Source organism: Moschus berezovskii, chromosome 10, assembly GCF_049115385.1.
Source record: "Moschus berezovskii isolate FMDL1 chromosome 10, NW_MosBer_1.0, whole genome shotgun sequence".
Taxonomy (NCBI): domain Eukaryota; kingdom Metazoa; phylum Chordata; class Mammalia; order Artiodactyla; family Moschidae; genus Moschus; species Moschus berezovskii.
Window position 1 is genome coordinate 55,845,987 of NC_142469.1, and position 25,905 is coordinate 55,871,891.

A 25,905-nucleotide genomic window follows, 5' to 3' on the forward strand; every position below is an offset into this window, starting at 1 on the left:
CCTGGAGTGCTGCAGTCCATGGAGTGGCAAAGAGTTGGGCATAACTGAACAACTGAAAAAGAACAACAGAAATAATATCATTTATTGCGTGGGATTGTGGTGTACCTTAGTTTATCATCATATTTAGACACAGTCATATTAACCATATGGAAAACATGTTAGCTGAAATGATCATTGGTTTACATCTTTTTATTTTAAATGTTTGGTTCGTAAGAAACAGAAATCTAATGAAGTCTGGCAACAGGAAAACTGAAAATTAATTAGACTTAAAAAGAGAATACAAGTTATATACTTAGAAAATTTACCATCCCTATTTAATTACTTTTAATTTGTATGTTATTACTTTCAGTAAAAAACAAAAAGCAATAATAGAATGTGTTATACTTGTTGCCCTAGTATCTATGACCAGATAAATATATCACTTGCTTCAGAATTCTCTTTTGCTATAGATAGTGTCATCTGCTGCTGCTGCTGCTAAGTTGCTTCAGTCGTGTCTGACTCTGTGCGACCCCACAGATGGCAGCCCACCAGGCTCCCCCATCCCTGAGATTCTCCAGGCAAGAACACTGGAGTGGGTTGCCATTTCCTTCTCCGAGACAGTGTCATCTAGAAACACTTTAATTCTTTTGAATTGCCAGGTAATGACCTGCACCATCCTCAACAAGGGAATTACCATAATTCCTAATCAGTTAATATCGGGCACCTGTCTGAAGGAGAGCAAGGGTAACAAGTCTAATTGCTGCAATTAGGATCTATGTAACCACTTATGGGTTATATCCCAATTCAAATGGAAATAACATCTATTTAACAGACTAAGATTTATAGGATTTTATATTATTGTGTTTCTGCTTTTTTTTTTTTTTCCAGCTGACCTCTAGTGTCAGTTCCTCCCCACTGACCCTTATCCTGGAGGAAGATCTGGAGAGGACAAAGGAGTAGAGACCAAGAACAGCCACTTAGCAGTTCTTTTGGTTGACATGATCTTTTCCTCAACACTCTTCTTCTTGGTTTTTCTGATATGAGTCACTCAACAATGCCCAGAGTGTGTTGCTGAGTAAGGATTTGATGTCAGAAACTTCTTCACATGGTGTGTGGGGCCAGGGCCTGAGTAAAATATCCTGGCCCTGACTGATGCCTCACATGAGGCTTTGATGGCTTAGACATAAAGTTCACAGGCTGTAGAATTTGCAGTCCCTGAATAATGAATACACCCTCTAGTTTTCAAACAACAAAGCAATAGCACCAGATCCAGAGTGAACTAGTAATTGTGGTATAACCTTAAGGCTAATTCTTCTGTGCTATTTAAACCTTTATATGTTCTCAGTACATATGCCACTTCTTCCAAGAAATATACCTTGACCACCCCCAGAGGAGAGAGGAAAGACTATTTTTATGTGCTTCTTGTGCTTTTTCTAGCTTTCTTTCATAACATTGTAATGTAATGTAATGTAACATAATGATAATAGGGTTTATAGGTTATTTAGCTTTACAGCCCAAAGCACAATATTATACCTGACATATAACTGGTGTTCAATAAAATATTTGTTTAATTAATGAATAATATCTCCCAGATAAAGATGATACATGTTTATTATTGAATGTCCCAACTCTGATGATGGAGACTCCTTAAAAAACTAGGAATAAAACTACCATATGACAACAATCCCACTATGGGACATATACCCTGAAGAAACAATAACTGAAAAAGACACATGTACTCCAATGTTCATTGCAGCACTATTTGCAGTAACTAAGACATGGAAGCAATCTAGATATCCATTGACAGATTTAATGAATAAAAAAGTTGTGGCATATATATATGTATATACACACACATACACACACAATGGTATATCACAGCCACAAAAAGGAACACATTTGAGTCAGTTATAATGAACTGGATGAACTTAGAGCATATTATACAGAGTGAAGTAAATCAGAAAGAGAAAGACAAATATTGTATATGGAATCTAGGAAGATGGTACTGATGAGCCTATCTTCGAGGCAGCAGTGGAGATGCAGACATAGAGAATGGACTAATGGATACAGCGGGGGAAGGAGAGGGTGGGAAGAACTGAGAGAGTAGCACCGAAACATATGTATTACCATGTGTAAAATTATTAGGTTGGTGCAAAAATAATTTCAATTTTGCATTGTTGAAATTTGCCATTTGATATTGGAATGCATTCTTAAATAAACATGGTTATATTAAAAAAAAAAAACTTAGTGGCTTAAAACAATCAACATCTGTTATCTCACACAGTTTTAAGGGTCAAGAACAGCTGAGGTGGGTGACTCTGGCTCAGGGTCTCTCTTGCTGTTTCAGTCATGCTGTGCATCTTTAGATGACTATCCAAAGTCTTGGCTGGGACTAGAGCATCCATTTCCAGGTAGCTTCCTTACAGATCTGGCAAGCTGGTGCTGGAAAGGCCTCAGTTCCTTTCCACATGGATCTCTTTGTAGTGATACTTGAATTATCTCGCAAGATGGCAGCTGGCTTCCCCCAGAGAAAGCAATCCAAGAGATAGCAAGGAGGAAACCCCTCCATGCCTTTATGTCCAAATTTCGAATGTCATACTGTCAATTCCACCACATCCTATTCACTAAAAGTAAGTTACTAAGTTCAACCCACACTCAAAGGGAGGGAATTAGGCCACGCCCTCCTGAAAGCAATATCAAAGAATTTGATTTGTGGACATATTTTTAAACCACGGCAGGCAGTTGTCAAACAAATAGTTGAAAACGTTTGAATATACACAAGACAAGGCATTCATAGGTGAATATGTGGTGGTTTCCTTTTAACTTTTAAACTTTTAAGTTTAGCAGTTGAAAATCTGCTAACAGATGGCATAAACTGAAGGTGTGCCCTCTCAATGTCAATCCTCAGCTTTCCCTCCATGTCTTTTGGGTCCAGGAAAAAAACAATTCCTGACATTTTTATCTGCACCCTGGCTGTGGCTGGTCTGGTCCACATCATTGGAATGCCATTTCTTATTCACCAGTGGGCCCGAGGAGGACAGTGGGTGTTGGGGGGGGGGGAGCCTCTCTGCAGGATCATCACATCCTTGGATACCTGCAATCAGTTTGCCTGTCGTGCCATCTTGACTGTAGTGAGTGTGGACAGGTAAGTGAAGAGATTCTGAAATATCTCAACCGAATTCAGAGGTTCCTGTACTTCCCTGAGGTCATCGCAATTTCAGCAACATCAGTGCTGGTTTGTAATAGCAAAGCTGTTCTCTATTCATTTCTTTCATCATAGGACAAATCAGTTCATATTTTCCAAATTTCACAGAGGTCCATTTTTTAATGGTAACCAAAACACTGAACATTTTCTCTTCCCCAATCATTCTTTCCAATTCAGTTTTATTTACAATTGACTGCAAGAAAAAAGCCCACAAAATCATGAAATACTGGAAACCAGAATGAATTCACTCCCCCAACCCCTGCCCATCATTATTGCAAGAAGGAAGCCAAAGTTCTGAGAAGTAAAGACACACAGAGTCAGTGGCAGAGCTGAGAACTGAAGTGGCTCTCCTCACTCCCTGTTCAGGGTTCTTTCTGGTAAGTTCCACATCTCACATAGCCTTTTATCACCTAGCAGCTGTAGAGAATACATGGAGTAGAGGGCTCCTTTACGGCTATGAATAGAAGTCAGAGTTACAAGAAGACCATCCTTTGCTCTCACTGTTAGGATCAATTAATGCAAATGCTGCCATTTTACATCACCAGACAAATCCCAGAACGTTGACTGAAGGCAAACGGAGAAGGGAACAACAGAAGATGAGATGATTAGATTGTATCACCAGCTCAATGGATATGAATTTGAGCAAACTTGGGGAGATAGTGAAGGACAGGGAAGCCTGGACTGCTGCAGTCCATGGGGTTGCCAAGAGTTGGACCTGACTTAGCAACTAAACAACAATCCCAGAACATGTCATAGCCATGTTTAACAAACTCGTAAGCTAATGTTACTCAAGGAGATGATGGTGATGGTGAGATGTTTGTGGAGGCAATAAGTGGTGAAGCCTAGTTCAGAGCCAGGCTGTCCAACTCTAGAGACGGCAGGTAGCTAGCTGGCAACTACCTCACCATCTGGCTTCTTTGAGGAAGCATGTGAGCTAGGATGTTAGGATGTTCCCTGTGGCATATAGATGGTATGGACTTTCACACCAGGTCTTAGCAGTATGCCCCAAACAGAAACAAATCCTGAAGAAAACAGTAAAAAGCACAACAGTAATATGCCCACTCAGAGAAAAACCCATGTAAAATCTCCATCCACCTTCTTTCCACCCCAGTCCCAACCCAGCACACTTAGTCCCTCTTGCTCTGATCTACTTTTTATTTCTCTCTTGCTTTAAACATATTACAGATTTTAATTTCCTTGGTATACAGAGATTAGTGTGTGTTGTTTATTGTCTAGCTTTCCCCACACATCGAATGTGAATTACACAAAAGCAGGGTCTTTGATCACTAGTACATTTCAAGTGCCTGTGTAACAGTGCCTGGCATATGGGCACTCAAACGCTATTATGAATGAATGAACATTAGTCTTAAATTTCTCTGAGTCCATGGAGGTCTCTTTCTTGAGCTCTGCCTCTTTTATCCTTCCAACAGGGCCTTTTAGGGTTGGAAAGTGATGAGCAGTTCATCAGATGGCTGAACAAAAGAATAGCAGAGTTCATATAAATCAAATTTGCTGGATCATTATTATTCAAGCATGAATAATGATGGTAATGTTTAATGCATTTTTTAATCCTGCTGCTTTTCTATAAAAGAATTCTCAAAATATGTAGAGTATACTTCTCAACTTATAATTAACATCACATTTTTTAATCTTTGCTAGGTAGGTATATCTGGTTAGTTCAGCTGATGCCACCAAATCTCACAGTGTGTGGAATAAAGCCTGGTAAGTTTAGGGTTCCAACACCAAGGCCAGGGCCCTGCGCAGGGCAGGAACCACTGCAGAGAAGCAGCTTAAAATACAAGCCTCACTGTTGTGATCCCATTCTCAGCAGAATAAAAGCTTCTTCATACCACGTACATACCATGAAGGCAGAAGAGTATTGGCTTTTTCTTTTAAGAGGGGGAACTGAACCTCTTCTGTAAACCTCTTGTGCAAATAAAGTGAAAGCACATTGTCTGCTTAGAACAGACCACAGAACATTTCCTAATCTTCACAGGGTTTTTCTGAGTGTGTATATGTGTGTGTGTGTATCTTACACAATTGAATAGCATGTATTTTTTTTAACCTTATGGCCACAAAATGCTAAAATTTTACTTTCAAATAAAGACACTCAGGCCTTTATCTTTCTCCCAGAGGATCACATAGCCAGAGACAAATGAAGATTTTGTAACACTGAACTTTTTTCCCAGCCTCTGGAATTTCTTGTAGTTCTAACTCTACTAAATTCATAAAAATTCAAGAAAATGTGTAATTTTGTAAAACAGAAATGAAGTTTTCTCTGTAATACCAAAACTGTCAGTGCATCAGTATGTTGTATTATTTAAAATTTATTTTAATTTTCAACTTGTTCAGTCCCTAAGTCCATGTCCAACTCTTTGTGACCCTATGGACTGCAGCACGCCAGGCTTGCCTGTCATTAACCATCCCCTGGAGTTCATTTAAACTCACATCCATTGAGTCAGTAATGCTAACCAACCATCTTGTCCTCTCTCCTCTCCTCCTCCTGCCCTCAATTTTTCCCAAGCATCAGTGTCTTTTCCAATGAGTCAGCTCTTTGCATCAGGTGGCCAAAGTGTTGGAGCTTCAGCTTCAGCATCAGTCCTTCCAATGGATATTCACGGTTGACTTCCTTTAGAGTTGACTGGTTTGATCTCTAATTTAGTAGACCATAAATATCAAGTATTTCCCCAAACTCTTTCATTTTCCTTTCTCTGATTAGTTAATAATTACAAGTATGTGAAATATTTTAATAGTGGGTTCCTACCTTTAAAGCCATATGAAAAAATTTTTAGACACCCAAAATATTAAAAATATTTGCCTCCAGGTAAAAGCTACCTAGACTTTTGTTAGTGGTTACTTTTTTAATTAAATTTTCTGGAACAACAACCAAGTCAGTAAATAGAAGCCAAAATTCCCTATTCATTTATTTAACAAATATTTATTGAGCATGGACCATATGCCAGGAACTGTGCAAGACACATGAGATGCAGCAGCACTAAACTAATAGCCAAGGCTCCTGCCTTCATGATGCTTCCATTCCAGAGGTGTAGACAGACATTCTGTGAAAAGTCACATGGGTAAATGTGTATTAATATCTCCACACAATGATACATCCTAGGAAGGAAAAGTAGAGTCCCCTAATATCCAAATTTATAGTCATGGGCCCTCGTATAGAGTGAGTGGTCAGGGAAGCTTCTCCAAGAGGGAGACCTAATGGGGATCAGAAGAAAAGAGAAACTAGAGGCAGGTCCAGCCAGATGGGCTGAATAGCAGGTACCTGGTACTGAAAGACACAGAGCTAGAGGGAAGACCAGAGATGAGCACAAACTTCAGCCTGAGTGACAGGAAGGCCAGGTGGAAAAAGACCTAAAGGGTCATGGTGAGAATTCTGAATTTTATCTGAAAGGCAAAGAAAAGTCATTGAAGGGTTTTCAGCTGGGAATTTCATCAGAGACGATCCCCTAACCCATTGATGCCATGACTCCATTGTCTTTAATCCCAGACAGAAAGATGCTGTACAATCACTACCCATTCCTTTCCTCAGCAGGGAGGGGAGGGGACTTCGTCTCCTTAGCGACAGGTGACTGGTAACGCAGGTGCAGTGTGGGGAAGGAGGGGTGGCTGAGGTACCCGGGGCCACAGCCTGTCCCTGCATGCCGAGGGCTCCCTTAACTGAGTGCAAAATTGAAAAGCGAGGAAACAGAGACTTTCCCATTTTCATAAATCTTCATTAAGTAGCTCCACAAAATCTTGGAGAAAATTAATGGACCATAGACCATATTTCACATTTATTGAATGTCCACTAATCCTGCTTTCCTACAGCCTCCAGCCCCCTCAAAACTGTGCTTTCTCAAATCCCCTCCTCTGGATCTGAGCTCTCTTTTTCATGCTTTAACTTGTCTCTGAAAAATTATTCTTGGATTTGCTGGAGGACCAAACATGTTTGCTCTATCAGGATTTTCAAGTCTAATTAATGATTATCTTTTTTTCTGGATCAAAATGGGGGGAATAAAAGAAAAATAGAACCCTTTCCCCATGAAATTAGTCCATTTCCGCACCCCCATCGGCCTCAAGCCTCAGTTCTCTGAGGAATTTGCATTGTCTGTACTAGTCATGTTTGATTATTCTCACTGTTAGTTCTGTGACCTGAACCTCTAAGAGCCTTTGGCCCTGATTCTAACGCCATCTAAGCAGGATGTCTGTCCTGGGTGCCCGAGCCTCATGCTGCTGGGGATCCTCCCACCAGCCTCCTTCCTGCCCTATATCCGTACACCCTCCTGGGAAGTAGGCCATTCCCATCTGGAGGGAATCTCCCTATCCTCCATCAGAGACAGTTTTCCAGAGCCTCCTGCACAAGGGAAGCACCTTTGTAAAGAAAAAGGTTGTGGGACTTCCCTGGTGGTCCCAGTGGATAAGACTCCATGGTCCCAACACAGGGGGCCAGGGTTTGATCCCTAGTCAGGGAACTAGATCCCACATGCTGCAATTGAGGATTTCGGATGCCGCAGCTAAAGATCTTGCATGCCACATCCCATTTGCCACAACTAAAACCACAAGTAAAACCCAGCAGAGCCAAATAAATAAATATAAAAGGGTCAGCAAACCTAAAAACGTTTGCATAGCAATGTACCATTTTCAGGGTCTTTATGGAAGTGACTGCTGTGTATCAGTGAGTGGTTTATTCAGACTTACAGGGTCAAGAATTGTTTTCTCTACAAGTACCGGCCAGCTCTTAAAAAATATAACTTTCCTTCACCCTGATAGAGGTGTGCTTCAGGGAGGATCATAATACTAATAATTTACTCTTGTCATGAACTTTTCATCCTTGGAGCTCAGTGCTTTTATTGATTGTTCCCAAACCCTTCTCCACTGACTTTGCAGGTACTTGGCTCTCGTCCAGCCATTTCAACTGACAAGCTGGAGAACCAGGTACAAGACAATCTGCATCAATCTGGGCCTCTGGGCAGCTTCCTTCATTCTGGTGTTGCCTGTCTGGGTCTACTCGAAGGTCATCAAATTTAAAGACGGCGCTGAGAGTTGTGCTTTTGATTTAACATCCCCTCATGATGTACTCTGGTAGGTTGTTAAAACTTAAGAAAAATAGAGTTGAATTAAGTTGTGAAGTGCTTCATCTTCCTTGTGAACACGTGAGCAGCCACACGGAGTGTCCTTGGGGAGCCTCTCCGGGCCAGTCTCTCCACTTAAGTTCTCTGTTTCCCACCATCAAGTCGATAGTTTGATGTTTAAGGATAGGGTAACCTTTAGGAAAAAAAATTTGTACTTAATCATATAACCTCAATGGGTGCAACTATATTTAAATATGCATTTTAAAGATCCATGGAAGCCAGTTTCAGTGGGAACACAGCAATCAAGGGACAGGCAGGCATCACAAAAGGGTCTGGAGTTCTGAGACTCAGTCCTTGTCAACGTGCAGCTGGAGTTTGGCTGGGTCCCTGGAAAAGATCTATCCGAGTCCTAATTCTCAGCACTTGTGGATATGATCTTACATAGAAATGGGGTCTTTGCAGATATGATCAATTTGAGATGACGTCTTACTGGATTAGGGTGGGCCCTAAATACAATGACTGAGGCCTGCCAAGGAGAGGAAGATCTACAGAGACACACAGAGAGCATTCAGGTGAAGACAGAGGCAGGGATTGGCGTGATGTGTCTGTAAGCCAGGAACACCAGGCATGACCATAAAATTCCAGGGAGGCTGGGAGATCACATGCTCAAAACTTCAAAAAGGAACAACTCTGCCAACGCCTTGATTTAAGACTTCCAGCTTATAGAACTGAGAGACAAACTTCTGTCATTTTAAGCCATCCAGTGTGTGGTAATTTGTTACAGGCAGTTCTAGGAAACCAATACAACAACCAACACAGGTACGTCTTATGTTTTAATTTTTTATTGATTTGTGTATTTATTTTTGGCTGTGCTGGGTCTTTGTCGCTGCACACGGTCTTTCTTTAGTTGCAGAGAGCGGGGGCTACTCTATAGGTGCGGTGCACAGGCTTCTCATTGCAGTGGCTTCTCCTTGAGGAGCATGGGCTCTAGACGCACAAGGGCTTGGTAGTTGAGGCTAGCAGGCTTAGTTGCTTCAAAGTATGTGGGATTTTCCTAGACTAGGGATCGAACCCAGGTCAAAATTTTTCTAGTTGAAAATTTCAACAGAGCATTTGGAATCCCTAACTAAAACGTTGCGATCTCCTGCTAAGGGCCAGGTATTGTGCTGGTGCATTTTACATACATTATGGCAAGTCGGTCTGGCAGATTCCCTTTTCCCATACCATCACATGTCAAATAGACAAGTCATTTCTGCATCACACAGCCCAAGAGGAATGGAGCCAGAGGCCTGACAAGGCCAAGAATCCAGCAGCAAGACATTTCCAGAGGAATGCAACAGTGAAATTAATACCATGATTGTTTATTTGCTTTTTCTCACACCAGCACTGGCTCCACTCACAGACAGAAACCATCAGCCCATCTCAAGGTAAAGTGATGTTTAATCATGGTGGGCTGACAGATTAACCTGGGCCCCACCTGTCTAAAAGGAGGGCAGAACCTGAAGCTCACCATATGACTACAAGACTTCGGCCTGTGTCAAATAAACAAAGACTAACTATTTTGCATCTACAGCTGTTTCTGCTCCTTAATGTTGGTTATGGTAAGAGACATTCTGAGTTTTCAGGCTCTATTGTTTCGTTCAGAATTAAGTCCTCAAGATGAACAAAAGGCTGGGACTAGTGTGCTATGTTCAGAAGCCCTGTGGTCCCAGGGCTCTTTCTCTGCCACCCGGTCCACACCCACCCAATCCAGGTTGCCTTCTTCCAGGGCCTCCCTGGTAGCTCAGCTAGTAAAGAATCCGCCTGCAATGCAGGAGACGCTGTTCAATTCCTGGGTCGGGAAGATCCCCTGGAAAAGGGATAGGTTATCCACTTCCAGTGTTCTTGGGCTTCCCTGGTGGCTCAGATGGTAAAGAATCTGCCTGTAATATGGAAGACCTGAGTTTGATCCCTGGGTCAGGAAGATCCCCTGGAGGAGGGCATGGCAACCCACTCCAGTATTCTTGCCTGCAGTATGGACAGAGGAGCCTGGAGGGCTACAATCCATGGGGTCACAAAGAGCTGGACATGACTCAGCAACTAAGCACAGCATACAGCACAGTACACCAGAGTTCTGCCAGGAAAGACACCTGGTGTCTATGCAGAAACGGAGCTGGCGCCCACAAGAGCTCTTCCTGGTGGAGAAGAGGGAAATCATAGCTGATGTGACAACAGGTCCTCCTGGGGCTTCCCTGGTGGCTCAGAAGATGAAGAATCTGCAGGAGACCTGGGTTCAATCCTTAGGTAGAGAAGATTCCCCTGGAGAAGGGAATGGCAGCCCACTCCAGTAATCTTGACTGGAGAATCCCGCGGACAGAGGAGCCTGGCAGGCTACAGTGTATGCTGTCACAGGAGTAAGAAAGACTGAGCAAGTAAGCATGCACGCCCACCTCCTGGGTGCCCATTGAGGGGCCATCTGGAGCCTCAGTTACCACTGGTTTCAAATCTCACCTCTGCCACTTACTATGTGAGGAACCTTAGGCAAGCCACCTGATTTACTCAGCTAGTAACCTGTGCCTTAGTTTCCTCTTCTGCAACATGAAGAAGTTACTGGCATTATATTCATGGGGATGCACAGATTCAGTGGGTTAAAATAAATAAAGCACCCAGAACAGCACCTGCTACAGAACAAATGCCACTTGTGGCCTCTTGTTGTTAATAACACTAAACATAATAACAATAATAAGCACGCTCACTAGTTCTATACTCAGTAGCGTTGGCTGCTGAGAAGGGCTGGTGAGGGAAGAGTCATTGTCTATGAATAATGAAAAGCATAACTTCACACCTCTGGATGTGAAAGGACCCAGAGATCCTTAACTTTTGCTCCAAGCACTGTTATTCTGGGCCCTGAAAAATCAGAGAATCATAAACCGTGAAAGTCAGTTCTAGCATTGTGAATGTAACAGTCATGTCCTCTCTCTCATTTTATAGATATACTCTGTATTTGATGATAACAAGTTTATTTTTCCCTTTGCCCTTGATTTTGATGTGCTATATTTTAATTTTATGCTATACTTGGGACATATATCAACAGAATAAGGATGCCAGACGGTAAGTGTATGCCTTATTTGTTAAAAGAAAAATTCAGAAATCTAAGATATCTACAAAAGAAACTTCAGCAACAGTCACTTGAAACTTGCCAAGTTCAGACATATGGGCAGTAATGTCTATATAAGGCATTTTCAGAAAATAAGTCATGTTCTGAAGCAGAAAATAAGTAATGTTCTGAGATTTGAGGATCTCTCAGTGATAAATATTGAAATTAATGATGTAATGGTTTCATAAAAATGTATATTTGTCATCAGCACTGTTATTTAAATGTTTTATTTGTACATTTTGCAGAGTTGTGTATATATGTAAAGATCCTAGATATTGTGTATAATTAATAGCCTTTTCATTTTTGTGATGTTTTTAGTGTAGAGAAGCAAGATTTCATTAATATTTGAAAACTTAGAATAAAGTCAGTTAGGACCAAATAAAGCCAAAATCTTACCTAAAGACAATAAACTTAGGAAGGATCTTTAAAGGATCTTCTGTCCATGGAATTTTCCAGGTAAGAATACTGGAGTAGGTTGCCATTTCCTTCTTCAGGAGATCTTCCCAACCCAGGGATCAAACCTACATCTCCTGCAATGGCAGGTGGATTCTTTACCACTGAACCACTGGGGAAGTCTACCTTTAAATAAACTTATCTCTAAAGTTACATTAATAAATCTAAATTATTTTCCACTGAAATTGTATATATCAAGTTGTTCAAATGAGTCAGTGATTATATGTTAGGTTAAAGTTCATTATTAAAATTTGTCTTTAGAATATATCATCGCATTTCTTTTGAAAAGACAAGTTGCTGGGTTTCCCTATACATGATACATAACATGGTGAAGATTTTTTTAAAAAAGGAATATGTGAACAATTTTACCACCATTAGTCAAAATTTGTGGCAGAATCTGGTACCAGAGGTTTAGGTGGTCTATTGGCCCATGACATTTTTATTGACTTCTTTAAATTCTTTGGATATATTATATTATTTTAAAAGTAGTTCATTTAGAATGGGAACAGGAAGCAGCCACAGTTACAGGGAAAAAAAATAGTTTCTAAATGTATCATGGGGAGCTGAGTTGGTGAAAAGTTGAAATGGAAGCATATGGAATATTATGACATTGACAGCTGGAGAGGATACTCAAGCTCTTTTAAAACAGTTCTCCAAATCAATTCACTTTGCTCCTAACACTTTTCTCAGAAATGTTAAGAGCATCTTATGAAACAAAGTTCATATTGTCCAGTTATCCTTCAGATGCAATAAGTTAGAGGAATAACGGTGCCTACTCTGATGAGCTGCAGAAGAATCACTATCTTAGAATGACTTTCAGCTACCATGCTTTTATTTTATAATATTCTCCAGGTTTATTCATCTGTTTCAGTCATGTCCCAGAGAAGTCTCTATGAAATGTCTAAATATGACAGAACAGGACAAAATTTGAAATTTTTAAGTATTTTTAAATTTTAGAATAAATTTAAATTTACAGAAAAGTTGCAAAAATAGTACAGAGGGTTTCCATATAGTCCTCACCCAGTTTCCCCTTTAACATCTTACCATGATGCATTTGTCAAAACAAAGAAAATGGCATTGGTATACTACAATTAACTAAACTCTACTCTGTATTGAACTGCACCAGTTTTACCATTAAAGTCCTCTTTCTGCTCTAAGACTCAATCCAGGCGCAGACGCGGGAGATGCCCGGCTCCGGCGCAACCGACCACATGCAGAATCGTGGCTGAGATGAGCTACCCCGCGCCCAGGCTTAGGGCGGTGGCCGAGAGGAGCTGTACCACGTCCAGGAGGCGGTGGCTGCTTGGGCACCGGAGGGCCGAGAGGAGCTGATCCACATTCAAAGCAGGAGGGGCGGCCTTGAGGCCTCGTCCAAGGTAAGGTACAGCGGCTGCGCCTTGCTGGAGCAGCTGGGAAGAGATACTCCACGACCAAGTGGAATATAAGAATCCAGTGTTCTGGGGAGGAAGGAACAAGATGGCGGACGGATAAGATGGCAAGACCACTTTCTCCCCCACAAATTCATCAAAAGAACATTTGAACGTGGAGTCAAGTCCACAAAACAACTTCTGAATACTGGCAGAGGACATCAGGCTCCCAGAAAAGCAGCCCATTGTTTTCTAAAGGAGAGAGAAGAAATCCAGCTCCACCCACCAGAAGACTGACACATGCTTCCCTAACCAGGGAACCCGGACAATCACCCGTCCAACCCCACACACAGCGAAGAAACGACATAATAAAGAGAACTCCACAAACTGCAAGAAGAGGGAAAGGCCACCCCAAGCAAAGCAGTATAAGCAAGATGAAGAGGCAGAGAAATACCCAGCAAGTAATGGAACAAGATAATTGCCCACCAACACAAACAAAAGAAGAAGATATAGGGAATCTACCTGATAAAGAATTTCAAATTTTGATGGTGAAAATGATTCAAAATCTTGAAAGCAAAATGGAGTTACAGATAAATAACCTGGAGAAAAGGATTGAGAAGATGGAAGAAAGATTTAATAAGGACTTAGACGAAATAAAAAAGAGTCAGTATACAATGAATAATGCAATAGATGAGATCAGAAACACTCTGGAGGGAACAAACAGTAGAATAACAGAGGCAGAAGACAGGGTAAGCGAACTAAAAGATAGAATTGTAGAAATAAATGAAACAGAGAGGAAAAAAGAAAAACGAATTAAAAGAAATGAGGACAATATTAGAGACCTCTGGGACAATGTTAAACGCTCCAACATTCGAATCATAGGAGTCCCAGAAGAAGAAGACAAAAAGAAAGACCATGAGAGAATATTTGAGGAGATAATAGTTGAAAACTTCCCTAAAATGGGGAAAGAAATAATCACCCAAGTCCAAGAAACCCAGAGAGTCCCCAATAGGATAAACCCAAGGCGAAATACTCCAAGACACATATTAATCAAATTAACAAAGATCAAACACAAAGAACAAATATTAAAAGCAGCAAGGGAAAAGCAGCAAATAACACATAAGGGGATTCCCATAAGGATAACAGCTGATCTTTCAACAGAAACTCTTCAGGCCAGAAGGGAGTGCCAAGACATACTTAAAGTGATGAAAGAAAATACCCTACAGCCCAGATTACTATATCCAGCAAGGATCTCATTCAAATATGAAGGAGAAATCAAAAGCTTTACAGACAAGCAAAAGCTGAGGGAATTCAGCATCACCAAACCAGCTCTCCAACAAATGCTAAAGGATCTTCTATAGACAGGAAACACAGAGTGTATAAACTTGAACCCAAAGCAATAAAGAAAATGGCTACGGGATCGTACTTATCAATAATTACCTTAAACGTAAATAGGTTGAAATTTTCAAAAAGGCTAGGAAACAATTCTCATAGCCATCAATAGTTCAGTGTTGAGTTCATGAATAGTTTTTAAAGTTTGGGACAAACTGTAGTATTTGCTATTTGAAGTACTATTTGTAATTGGCATATTACGATGTAACATTGGTCTTCATTTCCATCTTAAAATGCCTAAAAATGCCTAACAGGTTTTTAGACTTGTGAATTTTAGTTGAAATGTATTTTACGATATTACTAAACCTGCAGAAATATTGAAATATTTCAGAGAACTTATTCACTGTACATTTAATTTATTTTATTTATAAAAGTTATGAACTGTAGGAAGTTTTACTTGTTGGGTCAAATGCTTGTTGCTTCAAATGCTTGTTGCATTTGAAGTGCTAGTTACAAGAAAATCAAATACCTTCAATGTATAAATGCTATTAAGTTTTTAAAGGACTCTGGAGTATAAGTAAGTTTCTTTAAAGAAATTTAGTCTGTTCAACTTGAAAAAAAAATAAATAAAATTGGATTATTTGATTTAAAAAAATAAAAGACTCAATCCAGGAGATTACACTGCATTTAGTTGTCTCCTCTGGTCTTTCCTTGTTTTTCATAATCTTGATAATCTTAAGTACTTGAGTAGGTATCCTGTAGGTCCCCCAATCTGGGTTTGACTGATAGTGTATCACGATTAGACTTTAGTTATGTATTTTAGGAGAAGTCTCCTCACAACATGTCAGGGGGTGTGTGATAACTGCACGATAGCTCTGTTGATGTTAATCTTGATCACCTGGTTAAGGTAGTATTTGCCAGGCTTCTCTGATACAAAATTAGTATTTATCTCTTCCTCTATTCTATTATTTGAAAATGAGTCATTAAGAATAGTCTACCCTCAAAGGTAAAAGAAGGAGGGTGAGAATTAACCTTGGACTCCTGGAAAGGAGAATATCTATATATATATTATTTGGAATTTTTCTGTAAAGAAGATTTGTCTTTTCTCCCACATATTATTCAATTATTTATATTAATTAGATTCGTGCATTTTTATTTGATACTTTTGATTATAATCAAGTCCTATGTTATTTATTTTGTTTCTCAAAATTCTCCAGCTTTGGAAAATCAGGGAAATTTTTAATGGGATGAAAAAGGGTATTTTTACAGCACTCTGAATAAGTAGGAAGAAAAATGAGCTTTGCATTTCACTGCAGAGCTATTATGGACTGTCCAAAGAGTTCTGGGAAATCATTGCCCATAATTTCTATGGTTATGTTCTGTCTTTCCAAACTTTTCCTCTACAGCTACAATCCCAGTGTTCCAAGGCAGAGAGTGATGAAGCTGACCATGATGGTACTGACGCTGGTGGCAATCTTTATCCTGAGTGCTGCCACCTATCATGTGATACAACTGGTGAACTTACAGGTGGAGCAGCCCTCACTGGCTTTCTATCTGAGATATTACCTCTCCATTTGTCTCAGCTATGCCAGCAGTAGCATCAACCCTTTTCTCTACATCCTGCTGAGTGGAAATTTCCAGAAACACCTGTCTCAAGTGCAAAGGAGAGTGACTGAGAAGGAAAACAATATGGAAAACATCTTGAAACAGAGCTTTGAGGAGAGTACATGGATCATAAAAGTCTAGACAGTACCATTTTTTTAGATTCCATATATATGTGTTAATATACAAAACTTGTTTTTCTCTTTCTGACTTACTGCACTCTGTATAACAGACTCCAGCTCCATCCACCTCACTAGAACTGACTCAAATGCATCCTTTTTATGACTGAGTAATATTCCATTGTATCTGTGTACCACAATTTCTTTATCCATTCATCTGCTGATGAACATCTCGTTTGGTTCTATGTCCTAGCTATTGTTAATAGTGCTGCTGTGAACACTGGCGTACATGTGTCTTTTTCAGCTATGGTTTTCTTAGGGTATATGCCCAGTAGTGAGATTGCTGGATCATATGGTAGTTTTATTCCTAGTTTTTTAAGGTACTGTTGAACCTATTTGCACAGCAGGAGTAGAGACACAGATGTAAAGAACAGACTTTGGATACAGCCAGGGAAGGAGAGGGTAGGACGAATTAAGAGAGTAGCACTGACATACTACTGTGTGTAAAATAGCTAGCTAGTGGAAAGTTGCTGTATGGGCACAGGGAGCTTAACCTGGTGCTCTGTGACAACCTAGAGGGGTGGGATGGGGGTGCGGATGGCAAGAGAGGTTCAGGAGGGAAGGGACATATGTGTACTTGTGGCTGATTCATGTTGTTGTATGGCAGAAGCCAACACAATACTGTAAAGCAATTATTCTCCAATTAAAATTTTTTTTAAAAATAGAAAAAAGGTCTAGACAGGCTTACCTGTGTTATTGGTATTATTATAAAGAGCAGGCTAAACAGTGTGCTTGTGGTCCATGATTCTTGTGTCCCTGCGACTCAGAAACAGTGCTTTAAGCACTCAAATGCAGTGCGTTTAATATGCTAACCATCAGTTCAGTTCAGTTCAGTTCAGTCGCTCAGTCGTGTCTGACTCTTTGCGACCCCATGAATCACAGCACGCCAGGCCTCCCTGTCCATCACCAACTCCTGGAGTTCACTCAAACTCATGTCCATCGAGTCGGTGATGCCATCCAGCCATCTCATTCTCTGTCGTCCCCATCTCCTCCCGCCCCCAAATCCCTCCCAGCATCAGAGTCTTTTCCAGTGAGTCAACTCGTCGTATGAGGTGGCCAAAGTATTGGAGTTTCAGCTTTAGCATCAGTCCTTAGTGACACATAAAATATTTGTCTGTGTAGACATTAGGAGAAGCAATGGCAAGCCACTCCAGCACTCTTGCCTAGAAAATCCCATGGATGGAGGAGCCTGGTAGGCTGCAGTCCATGGGGTCGCTAAGGGTCAGACACGACTGAGCGACTTCACTTTCACTTTTCACTTTCCACTTTCACACATTGGAGAAGGAAATGGCAACCCACTTCAGTGTTCTTGCCTGGAGAATCCCAGGGACAGGGGAGCCTGGTGGGCTTCCGTCTATGGGGTCACACAGAGTCGGACATGACTGAAGTGACTTAGCAGCAGCAGCAGTAGACATTAGGAAGTGTGATAGTCAAAGAGACCGGAGTTCCATGCCTGTGAATGTTATTGCCAGTACCTTATAAACTAATAACTGATGAATATGGCCATCCCTGATCATCAAGTGAAAACTCACCAAGGAAACTGACCTTGCCGTGTACACTATGGCCTCACTGTAACAGTGCCCTTGAGGTTCCTAAGAGGGGAGCACCTTACAATGAGATCTGAAATTTGGCCATTTTTTAAATCTATAAAAATGTCTATTTCATATGGTCTAATCTAATGCCTTCAATAATCAGCCCTGCTTGTTAGCATGACCATAAGCATGTAATGAATACATATAACAAATAAGATTGCATCTGTGCTAAGTCACTTCAGTTGTATCCAACTCTTTGCGACCCTATGAACTATAGCCTGCCAAGCTCCTCTGTCCATGGGATTCTCCAGGCAAGAATACTGGAGTAGGTTGCAGACCCTTCCTCTAGGATATTCCCGACCCAGGGATCAAATCCACATCTCTTGTATCTCCTGCATTGACAGGAAGGGTCTTTACCACTTGCACCACCTGGAAAACCCTAACATGTAAGATTACATGTGACACACCTGTGAGGTTAAATATTACCTCAGTTTACTAAGGCTCAGAAAGGTTAAGCAGTGGTTGTAACACTGCACAGCACATGAGAGCTAGACTGACACCCAGGTCTACCTGTTTCTTCTTACTGCACCCCTTGGCAACCTATACCCATCATCTTGGAGAGAGACAATAATTGGGTTTCATTGTTAGGTTTTTTGATTTCTCCTACACCCCTACAGAAGAACTGTACAAAAAAGTTCTTCACGATGAAGATAATCACAATGGCATGATCACCCACCTGGAACCAGACATCTTGGAATGTGAAGTCAAGTGGGCCTTAGAGAGCATCATAACGAACAAAGCTAGTGGAGATGATGGAATTCCAATTGAGCTATTTCAAATCCTGAAAGATGATGCTGTGAAAGTGCTGCACTCAATATGCCAGCAAAATTGGAAAACTCAGCAATGGTCACAGGACTGGAAAAGGTCAGTCTTCATCCCAATCCCAAAGAAAGGCAATGCCAAAGAATGCTCAAACTACCGCACAATTGCACTCATCTCACACTCTAGTAAAGTCAGGCTCAAAATTCTCCAAGCTAGGCTTCAGCAATATGTGAATCGTGAACTTCCAGATGTTCAATCAGGTTTTAGAAAAGGCAGAGGCACCAGAGATCAAATTGCCAACAAAACTGGATCATAGAGAAAGCAAGAGAGTTCCAGAAAAATATCTATTTCTGCTTCATTGACTATGCCAAAGCCTTTGACTGTGTCGATCACAATAAACTGTGGAATATTCTGAAAGAGATGGGAATCCCAGACCACCTGACCTGCCTCTTGAGAAACCTGTATGCAGGTCAGGAAGCAACAGTTAGAACTGGACATGGAACAACAGACTGGTTCCAAATAGGAAAAGGAGTACGTCAAGGTTGTATATTGTCACCCTGCTTATTTAACTTATATGCAGAGTACATCATGAGGAACGCTGGGCTGGAAGAAGCACAAGCTGGAATCAAGATTGCCGGGAGAAATATCAATAACCTCAGATATGCAGATGACACCACCCTTATGGCAGAAAGTGAAGAGGAACTCAAAGGCCTCTTGATGAAAGTGAAAGAGGAGAGTGAAAAGGTAGGCTTGAAGCTCAACATTCAGAAAACAAAGATCATGGCATCTGGTCCCATCACTTCATGGGAAATAGATGGGGAAACAGTGGAAACAGTGTCAGACTTTATTTTGGGGGGCTCCAAAATCACTGCAGATGCTGATTGCAGCCATGAAATTAAAAGACGCTTACTGCTTGGAAGGAAAGTTATGACCAGCCTAGATAGCATATTAAAAAGCAGAGACATTACTTTGCCAACCAAGGTCCGTCTAGTCAAGGCTATGGTTTTTCCCATGGTCATGTATGGATGTGAGAGTTGGACTGTGAAGAAAGCTGATCGCCGAAGAATTGATGCTTTTGAACTGTGGTGTTGGAAAAGACTCTTGAGAATCCCTTGGACTCCAAGGAGATCCAACCAGTCCATTCTAAAGGAGATCAATCCTAGGTGTTCATTGGAAGGACTTATGCTAAAGCTGAAACTCCAATACTTTGGCCACCTCATGTGACGAGTTGACTCACTGGAAAAGAGTCTGATGCTAGGAGGGATTGGGGGTATGAGGAGACGGGGACAACAGAGAATGAGATGGCTGGATGGCATCACCGACTCGATGGACATGAGTTTGAGTGAACTCCGGGAGTTGGTGATGGACAGGGAGGCCTGGCATGCTGTGGTTCATGGGGTCGCAGAGAGTCGGACATGACTAAGCGACTGAACTGAACTGAACTGAACTGAACACCCCTACAGGAAAAGAACTAAGTTGGAAAGAAATGATTCATAGTCTTAAAGAAATAAGTTTATGCATATTATTTTGCATTTAGCTTTGTTCTCTTATCTACAAGTGATAGAAACCAGCATCTGCATTATATTTGGGCTTCCCTAGTGGCTCAGACCAGAGAAGGCAATGGCAACCCACTCCAGTACTCTTGCCTGGAAAATCCCATGGGTGGAGGAGCCTGGTAGGCTGCAGTCCATGGGGTCGCGAAGTCGGATACGACTGAGTGACTTCACTTTCACTTTTCACTTTCATGCATTGGAGAAGGAAATGGCAACCCACTCCAGTGTTCTTGCCTGGAGAATCCCAGGGATGGCAGAGCCTGGTGGGCTGCCGTCTATGGGGTCACACAGAGTCAGACACGACTGAAGCGACTTAGCAGCAGCAGCAGCAGAGGCTCAGACAGTAAAGAATCTTCCTGCAGTGCAGGAGACCCTAGTTCGATTCCTAGGTCGGGAAAATCCCCTGGAGAAAGGAATGGCAGCCCACTCCAGTATTCTTGCCTGGAAAATTCCATGGAGACAGAAGCCTGGCAGGCTACAGTCCATGGGATTGCAAAGAGTCGGACACAACTGAGTGACACTCACTTTCACTTTTCAGTATATTAACCCCACTCAGGCACATTCTCTTTAGGTTAGAGTGTGTATTTGGTCAAGACTAAGAAAGTAATTAGCTTTTAATCTCATAGATATGCATTATGTCTGTATTTTCCTTTTTTGATTTGTATAACATATGCCCTTTGATATAGTAAGAAAAAAGGCTTTTAAAGCCAACACTCTCAACAAAGGTAAATATTTTATTTTATTTGGGGCTGAATCTGTAAGCCCACCTCCTTTGTCTAAATACTTAAAACTGCTTGCTCCATGGCCATTTAAAACTGATGCTGATTTTTAACAATTATCAGCCCTTAGTATAAAAGAGTCATGGAAACCAGATTTTTAATAACCTGATCTCCACTTTTATATCTCAGTTATCAAGACAAATGACTTTTAACCCAATGTACTTGGTTCTAGATCTTTTAGAGACCATTTTGGAACAAGGTAATATCCAAATGCATATCTGGATGAAAGGTTGTATAAACAGCGTGAGAACTACAAACTGAGACAGGTCCTATCTGAGATATTTCAGTTCTGTAACTGAGATCTAGAGAGCCACACACACAGGCTGGGTGTTCTTTTATAGTTTCCATCAAAAGCTGTGTTGTGGCTACAATTCCTGGAACCTTCATTCTCGATTCTCCAAGTAATCAGGGTTCAGTGAATAACCCTGACATCTGAAGACCCAAAACAATAGGACTTATAAATAAACAGGGTCTGTCACCATAAACAGAAGTTATTATTTGATAATTGAAAAGCAATGGAAAAGTTTACCTCCATTGTCTTTTTAATATGGAAAATATGATTCTAAAAATGTAAATGGCTTTAAACCAACAGACATTTTTCTAATAACATTTTCAACATGCCTCACATAAGTCCAATATATAAAGTGATCAGTGAATTATTTTAATTTAAATTTATTAAGAGTTTTATAAAAAAAAGTTAGCACTTAATCAAAGTATAAAAGAAAAAGTGTGACTATTAAATTTATTTTTCTGCCTTTATATAGCTTTTCTATGCATAAACATATACATGTAGATTGGCAGAGGTGGTCTGACAGATTTTTCTGTGTATTTTGTATTTGTGCTCATGATATGTATACATGTTTACTTTTAAGAGAAATCAATGATCAGTTTCATTTATCTAATTAATATTTAGGTATTCGTCATTATGTAAACTCATAACTGTGTCCCTCCTCCATACTTATTCAATTTTAGGTGACTCATTTAAATTTTGATTAATACAAATCAGTGAATAAAAATTGCTTGTATATCAATTTATTTCTAGTTTGTCGCTTCTATCCTTAATATTTTCTCATGTAAAAATATTTCATATTTCCTTAACATAGTTTCTCCTGAACAAACAATGAAGAATTGGTAAAGATTTAATAATTAGTAAATATGTTATAAATATTGCTGTCTGAAGGCACTCATCACACCAGAGTCTCAGAAATCTAGGCACTTGCATTACATTTGACATCCCAGGAATTACTGTATAGTAATCTTACCTTTTAAAAGGTATGATGTCACAGTGATCATGGAACCTTGGACCTGAAAGATATTTTAGAGACTATCAAATGAACCTCAGTTAGATCAAACTGTTTTTAACACAGTCCAGTGTGTGCCCAGAGACCTGTACCTAATGTGAGCAGACAGAAACCAGCCCTGAGATTTTCTTAGAACTAGTAAGGAAAAATCCATACCAAATGGCCTTAACAAATTGCTGAGGTTTCAGTGAGTATATTAAGACGGGATTGAATTGTTTTAGAAGTTGTACACTTTTTAAAAAAATATCCAAGTCTTCCTGATTGCTTTGGACTTCTTGTCAGGAAGGCAAAGATTAATTTTCCATTTACTTCAAAGAGCTCAATGGAATGAGCCCAGAGCAAAATATAAAATTTAACACTATCTTCTTTTAATATCCCATTTTTTGTTGACACCTCTCTATGCCAAGAATTTGGTTCCTTCTATAGGTAGCCTCCTCCCTCACCTAAGGTTAAGCCTACAGCTATAACTCCTTTCTGACTTCACCCAAATGGGATAGCAGCAAATTGTTTCATTTGCCCTTTCAGCTATTAGCTCAGACACAGATATAGTCCATGCAAAACACTAGGCTAAATTGGTATTTTGATTTCTGGTGTTTGCGAATTTATCACTTAATATGCAATTACAGAGGGGCTTCCCCTAGCAGCTCAGTGGTAAAGAATCCTCCTGCTAACGCAGGAAAGGCAGGTTCGATCCCTGGGTCAGGAAAATCCCTGAAGAAGGAAATGGCAATCCACTCCAGTATTCTTGCCTGGGAAATCTCACGTATAAAGGAACTTGGTTGGCTACAGTCCATGGGGTTTCAATAGACTTAACAACTAAACAACAACATTTACAGAACAATTTACCCCCATGCTGGGCTCCAATGAAATGAAAACATTTGTAATTGCCTAAGACATCACCCAGTCTCAAGGACTGGATATCCAGTGCCTCCTGTTTCCTGCAGATCAACTCTACCTTCTTGGGTGAACCAGAAAACAATCTACAGCAATTTCTCAACTCTAAATTACAGTGGAAGGGCATGACCGGTGGCTCGGTGGTAAACAGTACGCCTGCCAATACAGGAGACACTGGCTCTATTCCTAGTTCGGGACAATCCCACAAGCATGGGAGCAACTAAGCCTATGTGCTACAACTATTGAGCCTGTGCTCCAGAGACTGGGAACCGCAACTCCTGAACCCACACACCACAACTAGAGAGTAACCTCCACTCGCTGCAGCTACAGAAAAGCCCACACAGCAACGAAGACCTAGCACAGCCAAGAATAAATAAATAAGTAAACAAAATTAAGATGAAATTCAATGGATTAGTAAACTGTGCCATTGATGTGCTTTTGGGAGACTAAAATATAATAGTAAGTGTTCACGTTACTAGTATATACTGCACTCCATCAGAAACGCTGACATGGGAAAATGCACATCACAAAGTTGAGGGAAAAAAACAAGCTTGACAATCAACATTTGATGCATTTTCTTCTAAGATTACATGTGCTCATCTCTATTACTCAATGAAAGAATTCTCCACCAAGTGATTTCCTCACTGCTAATAAATACTCAATCCAAACACATAAATAAATCATATAAAAGGATCAAAATTGATTTAAACACCTCATAAAATGCTTTACTTTTTTCAGGCACAAGTTTGAGGGGAAAAAATGTAAATAATTTTGAAATAAATTATATTTCTATAGCAACAAAGCCACAAGCACTTGCTACCTTAACAACTGAAAATCTTAACAGTACATCCTGAAAATAAAGCTTTGCATTTCTTGAGGATGAAAAGCTATCCTGGGTTTCATCACACTATTATTAGGAATGCAATTCTGGGATACAGCTTTGAAGGTATTCTCTTCTATCAAAATCCTATTTAAAAGTATAAAGTCACCCCCTAATCAAAAGCAAAAAAATTTTCTAAAATACTGCCTGATTTCTACTGAGAATACAGTTGTTTCTGTAGCATCTTAAATAAAGTGGGGTGCTTTCCTTAACTTACAAAACTGAATACATTTGCTAACCTCTCTGAAAAACTTCAAAGCAAATATCTATCTTTTGCTAATAAATTTAATTAATACTGAGCACTTCTCTTTTTCGGATATGTACTCAGAAGTGGGACTGATGGATCATGTGGCAGTTCTATTTTTTTCTTTATACCAATTTTATTTTTTATATTTCTTTTTTAAATTTTGTTTATTTTTTACCTGGTGAAAAATTGCTTTACAATTTTATGTTGGTTTCTGCCATACAACATGAATCAGCCGTAATTATATATAAATATCCCTTCCCTCCCAAGCCTGCCTCCTCTCCCCATCCCACCCCTCTCGGTCTTCACAGAGTGACAGGTTGGCTCCTTGTGTAATTTAGCAACTTCCCACAATCGATTTTACATATGATAACGCATATATGCCAATGCTTTTTCAACTCATTCCACCCTCACCACAGTGGCCACAAGTCCATTCTCTACAACATTAATCAGTACCATTTTTCTAGCTTCCATATATATGTATTAATACATGATACTTGTTTTTCTTTTTCTGACTTCTTTCACTCTGTATTAAAAGGCACTAGGTTCATCCATCTCACTTTGAGGAATCACTATACTGCTGTCCATAATAACTGGACCAATTTACATTTCCACCAACAGTGTATAAGGGTTCCCTTTTCTCCACATTCTTGCCAACATTTATCGTTTATCTTTTTGGTGATAGCCATTTTAACAGGTGTGAAGTGATATCTCATTGTCATTTGGATTTGGATTTCCCTGGTGACTAATGATTTTGAGTAATTTATCCTCTATCTATTAATTATTTGTATGTCTTCTTTGGAGAAATGTCTATTCAGGCCCATTGTTCATTTTTTAATCAGGTTGTTTAGAGTTATTTGAATTCCTAATATATTTTGGACATTAACCCTCCCATTAGATACATGGTTTGAAAATATTTATTTAATAGGTTGTTAACAACCTCATTTATTTTTTTTTTTTTTAGGTAATTAATTTATTTTTTATTGGAGGCAAATTATTTTACAATATTATATTGGTTGGTTTTGCCATACATTGATATGAATTTGCCCCAGGTTTACATAAGTTCCCCCTCCTGAACCCCCCTCCCACCTCCCTCCTCCCTTTATCCTCCCTCTGGGTCATCCCCGCATGCCAGCCCCGAGCATCCTATAACATGCATTGACCCTGAACTATTGATTCGTCTCACATATGACAACATACGTGTTTCAATGCCATTCTCCCAAATCATCCCACCCTCACCCTCTCCCATAGAGTCCCAAAGACTGTTCTATACATCTGTGTCTCTTTTGCTGTCTCGTATACAGGGTTATCATTTTCATCTTTCTAAATTCCATATATATGTGTTAGTATACTGTATTGGTGCTTTTCTTTCTGGCTTACTTCACTCTGTATAATAGGCTCCAGTTTCATCCACCTCATTAGAATTGATTCAAATGTATTCTTTTTAATGGCTGAATAATACTCCATTGTGTATATGTACCAAAGCTTTCTTATCCATTCGTCTGCAGATGGACATCTAGGAACAACCTCATTTAATAGGTTGTTTCTTCACTCACTCTATTGATTGGTTTGTTTGGTTTT

General features: G+C 40.1%; 1 protein-coding gene across 1 annotated transcript in view; it reads left to right on the top strand.

Annotated features, from left to right (window-relative positions):
• MCHR2 (melanin concentrating hormone receptor 2) overlaps positions 1 to 23,424 on the top strand; it is a 47,327-nt gene extending 23,903 nt beyond the window's left edge. Inside the window, 6 exon segments of the mRNA XM_088840475.1 lie at positions 2,908 to 3,124; positions 8,066 to 8,260; positions 11,221 to 11,340; positions 15,945 to 16,261; positions 21,178 to 21,248; positions 23,251 to 23,424. Of these exon segments, the coding sequence (XP_088696601.1) occupies positions 2,908 to 3,124; positions 8,066 to 8,260; positions 11,221 to 11,340; positions 15,945 to 16,261; positions 21,178 to 21,248; positions 23,251 to 23,424 (1,094 nt within the window).
• The last annotated feature ends 2,481 nt before the right edge of the window (positions 23,425 to 25,905 follow it).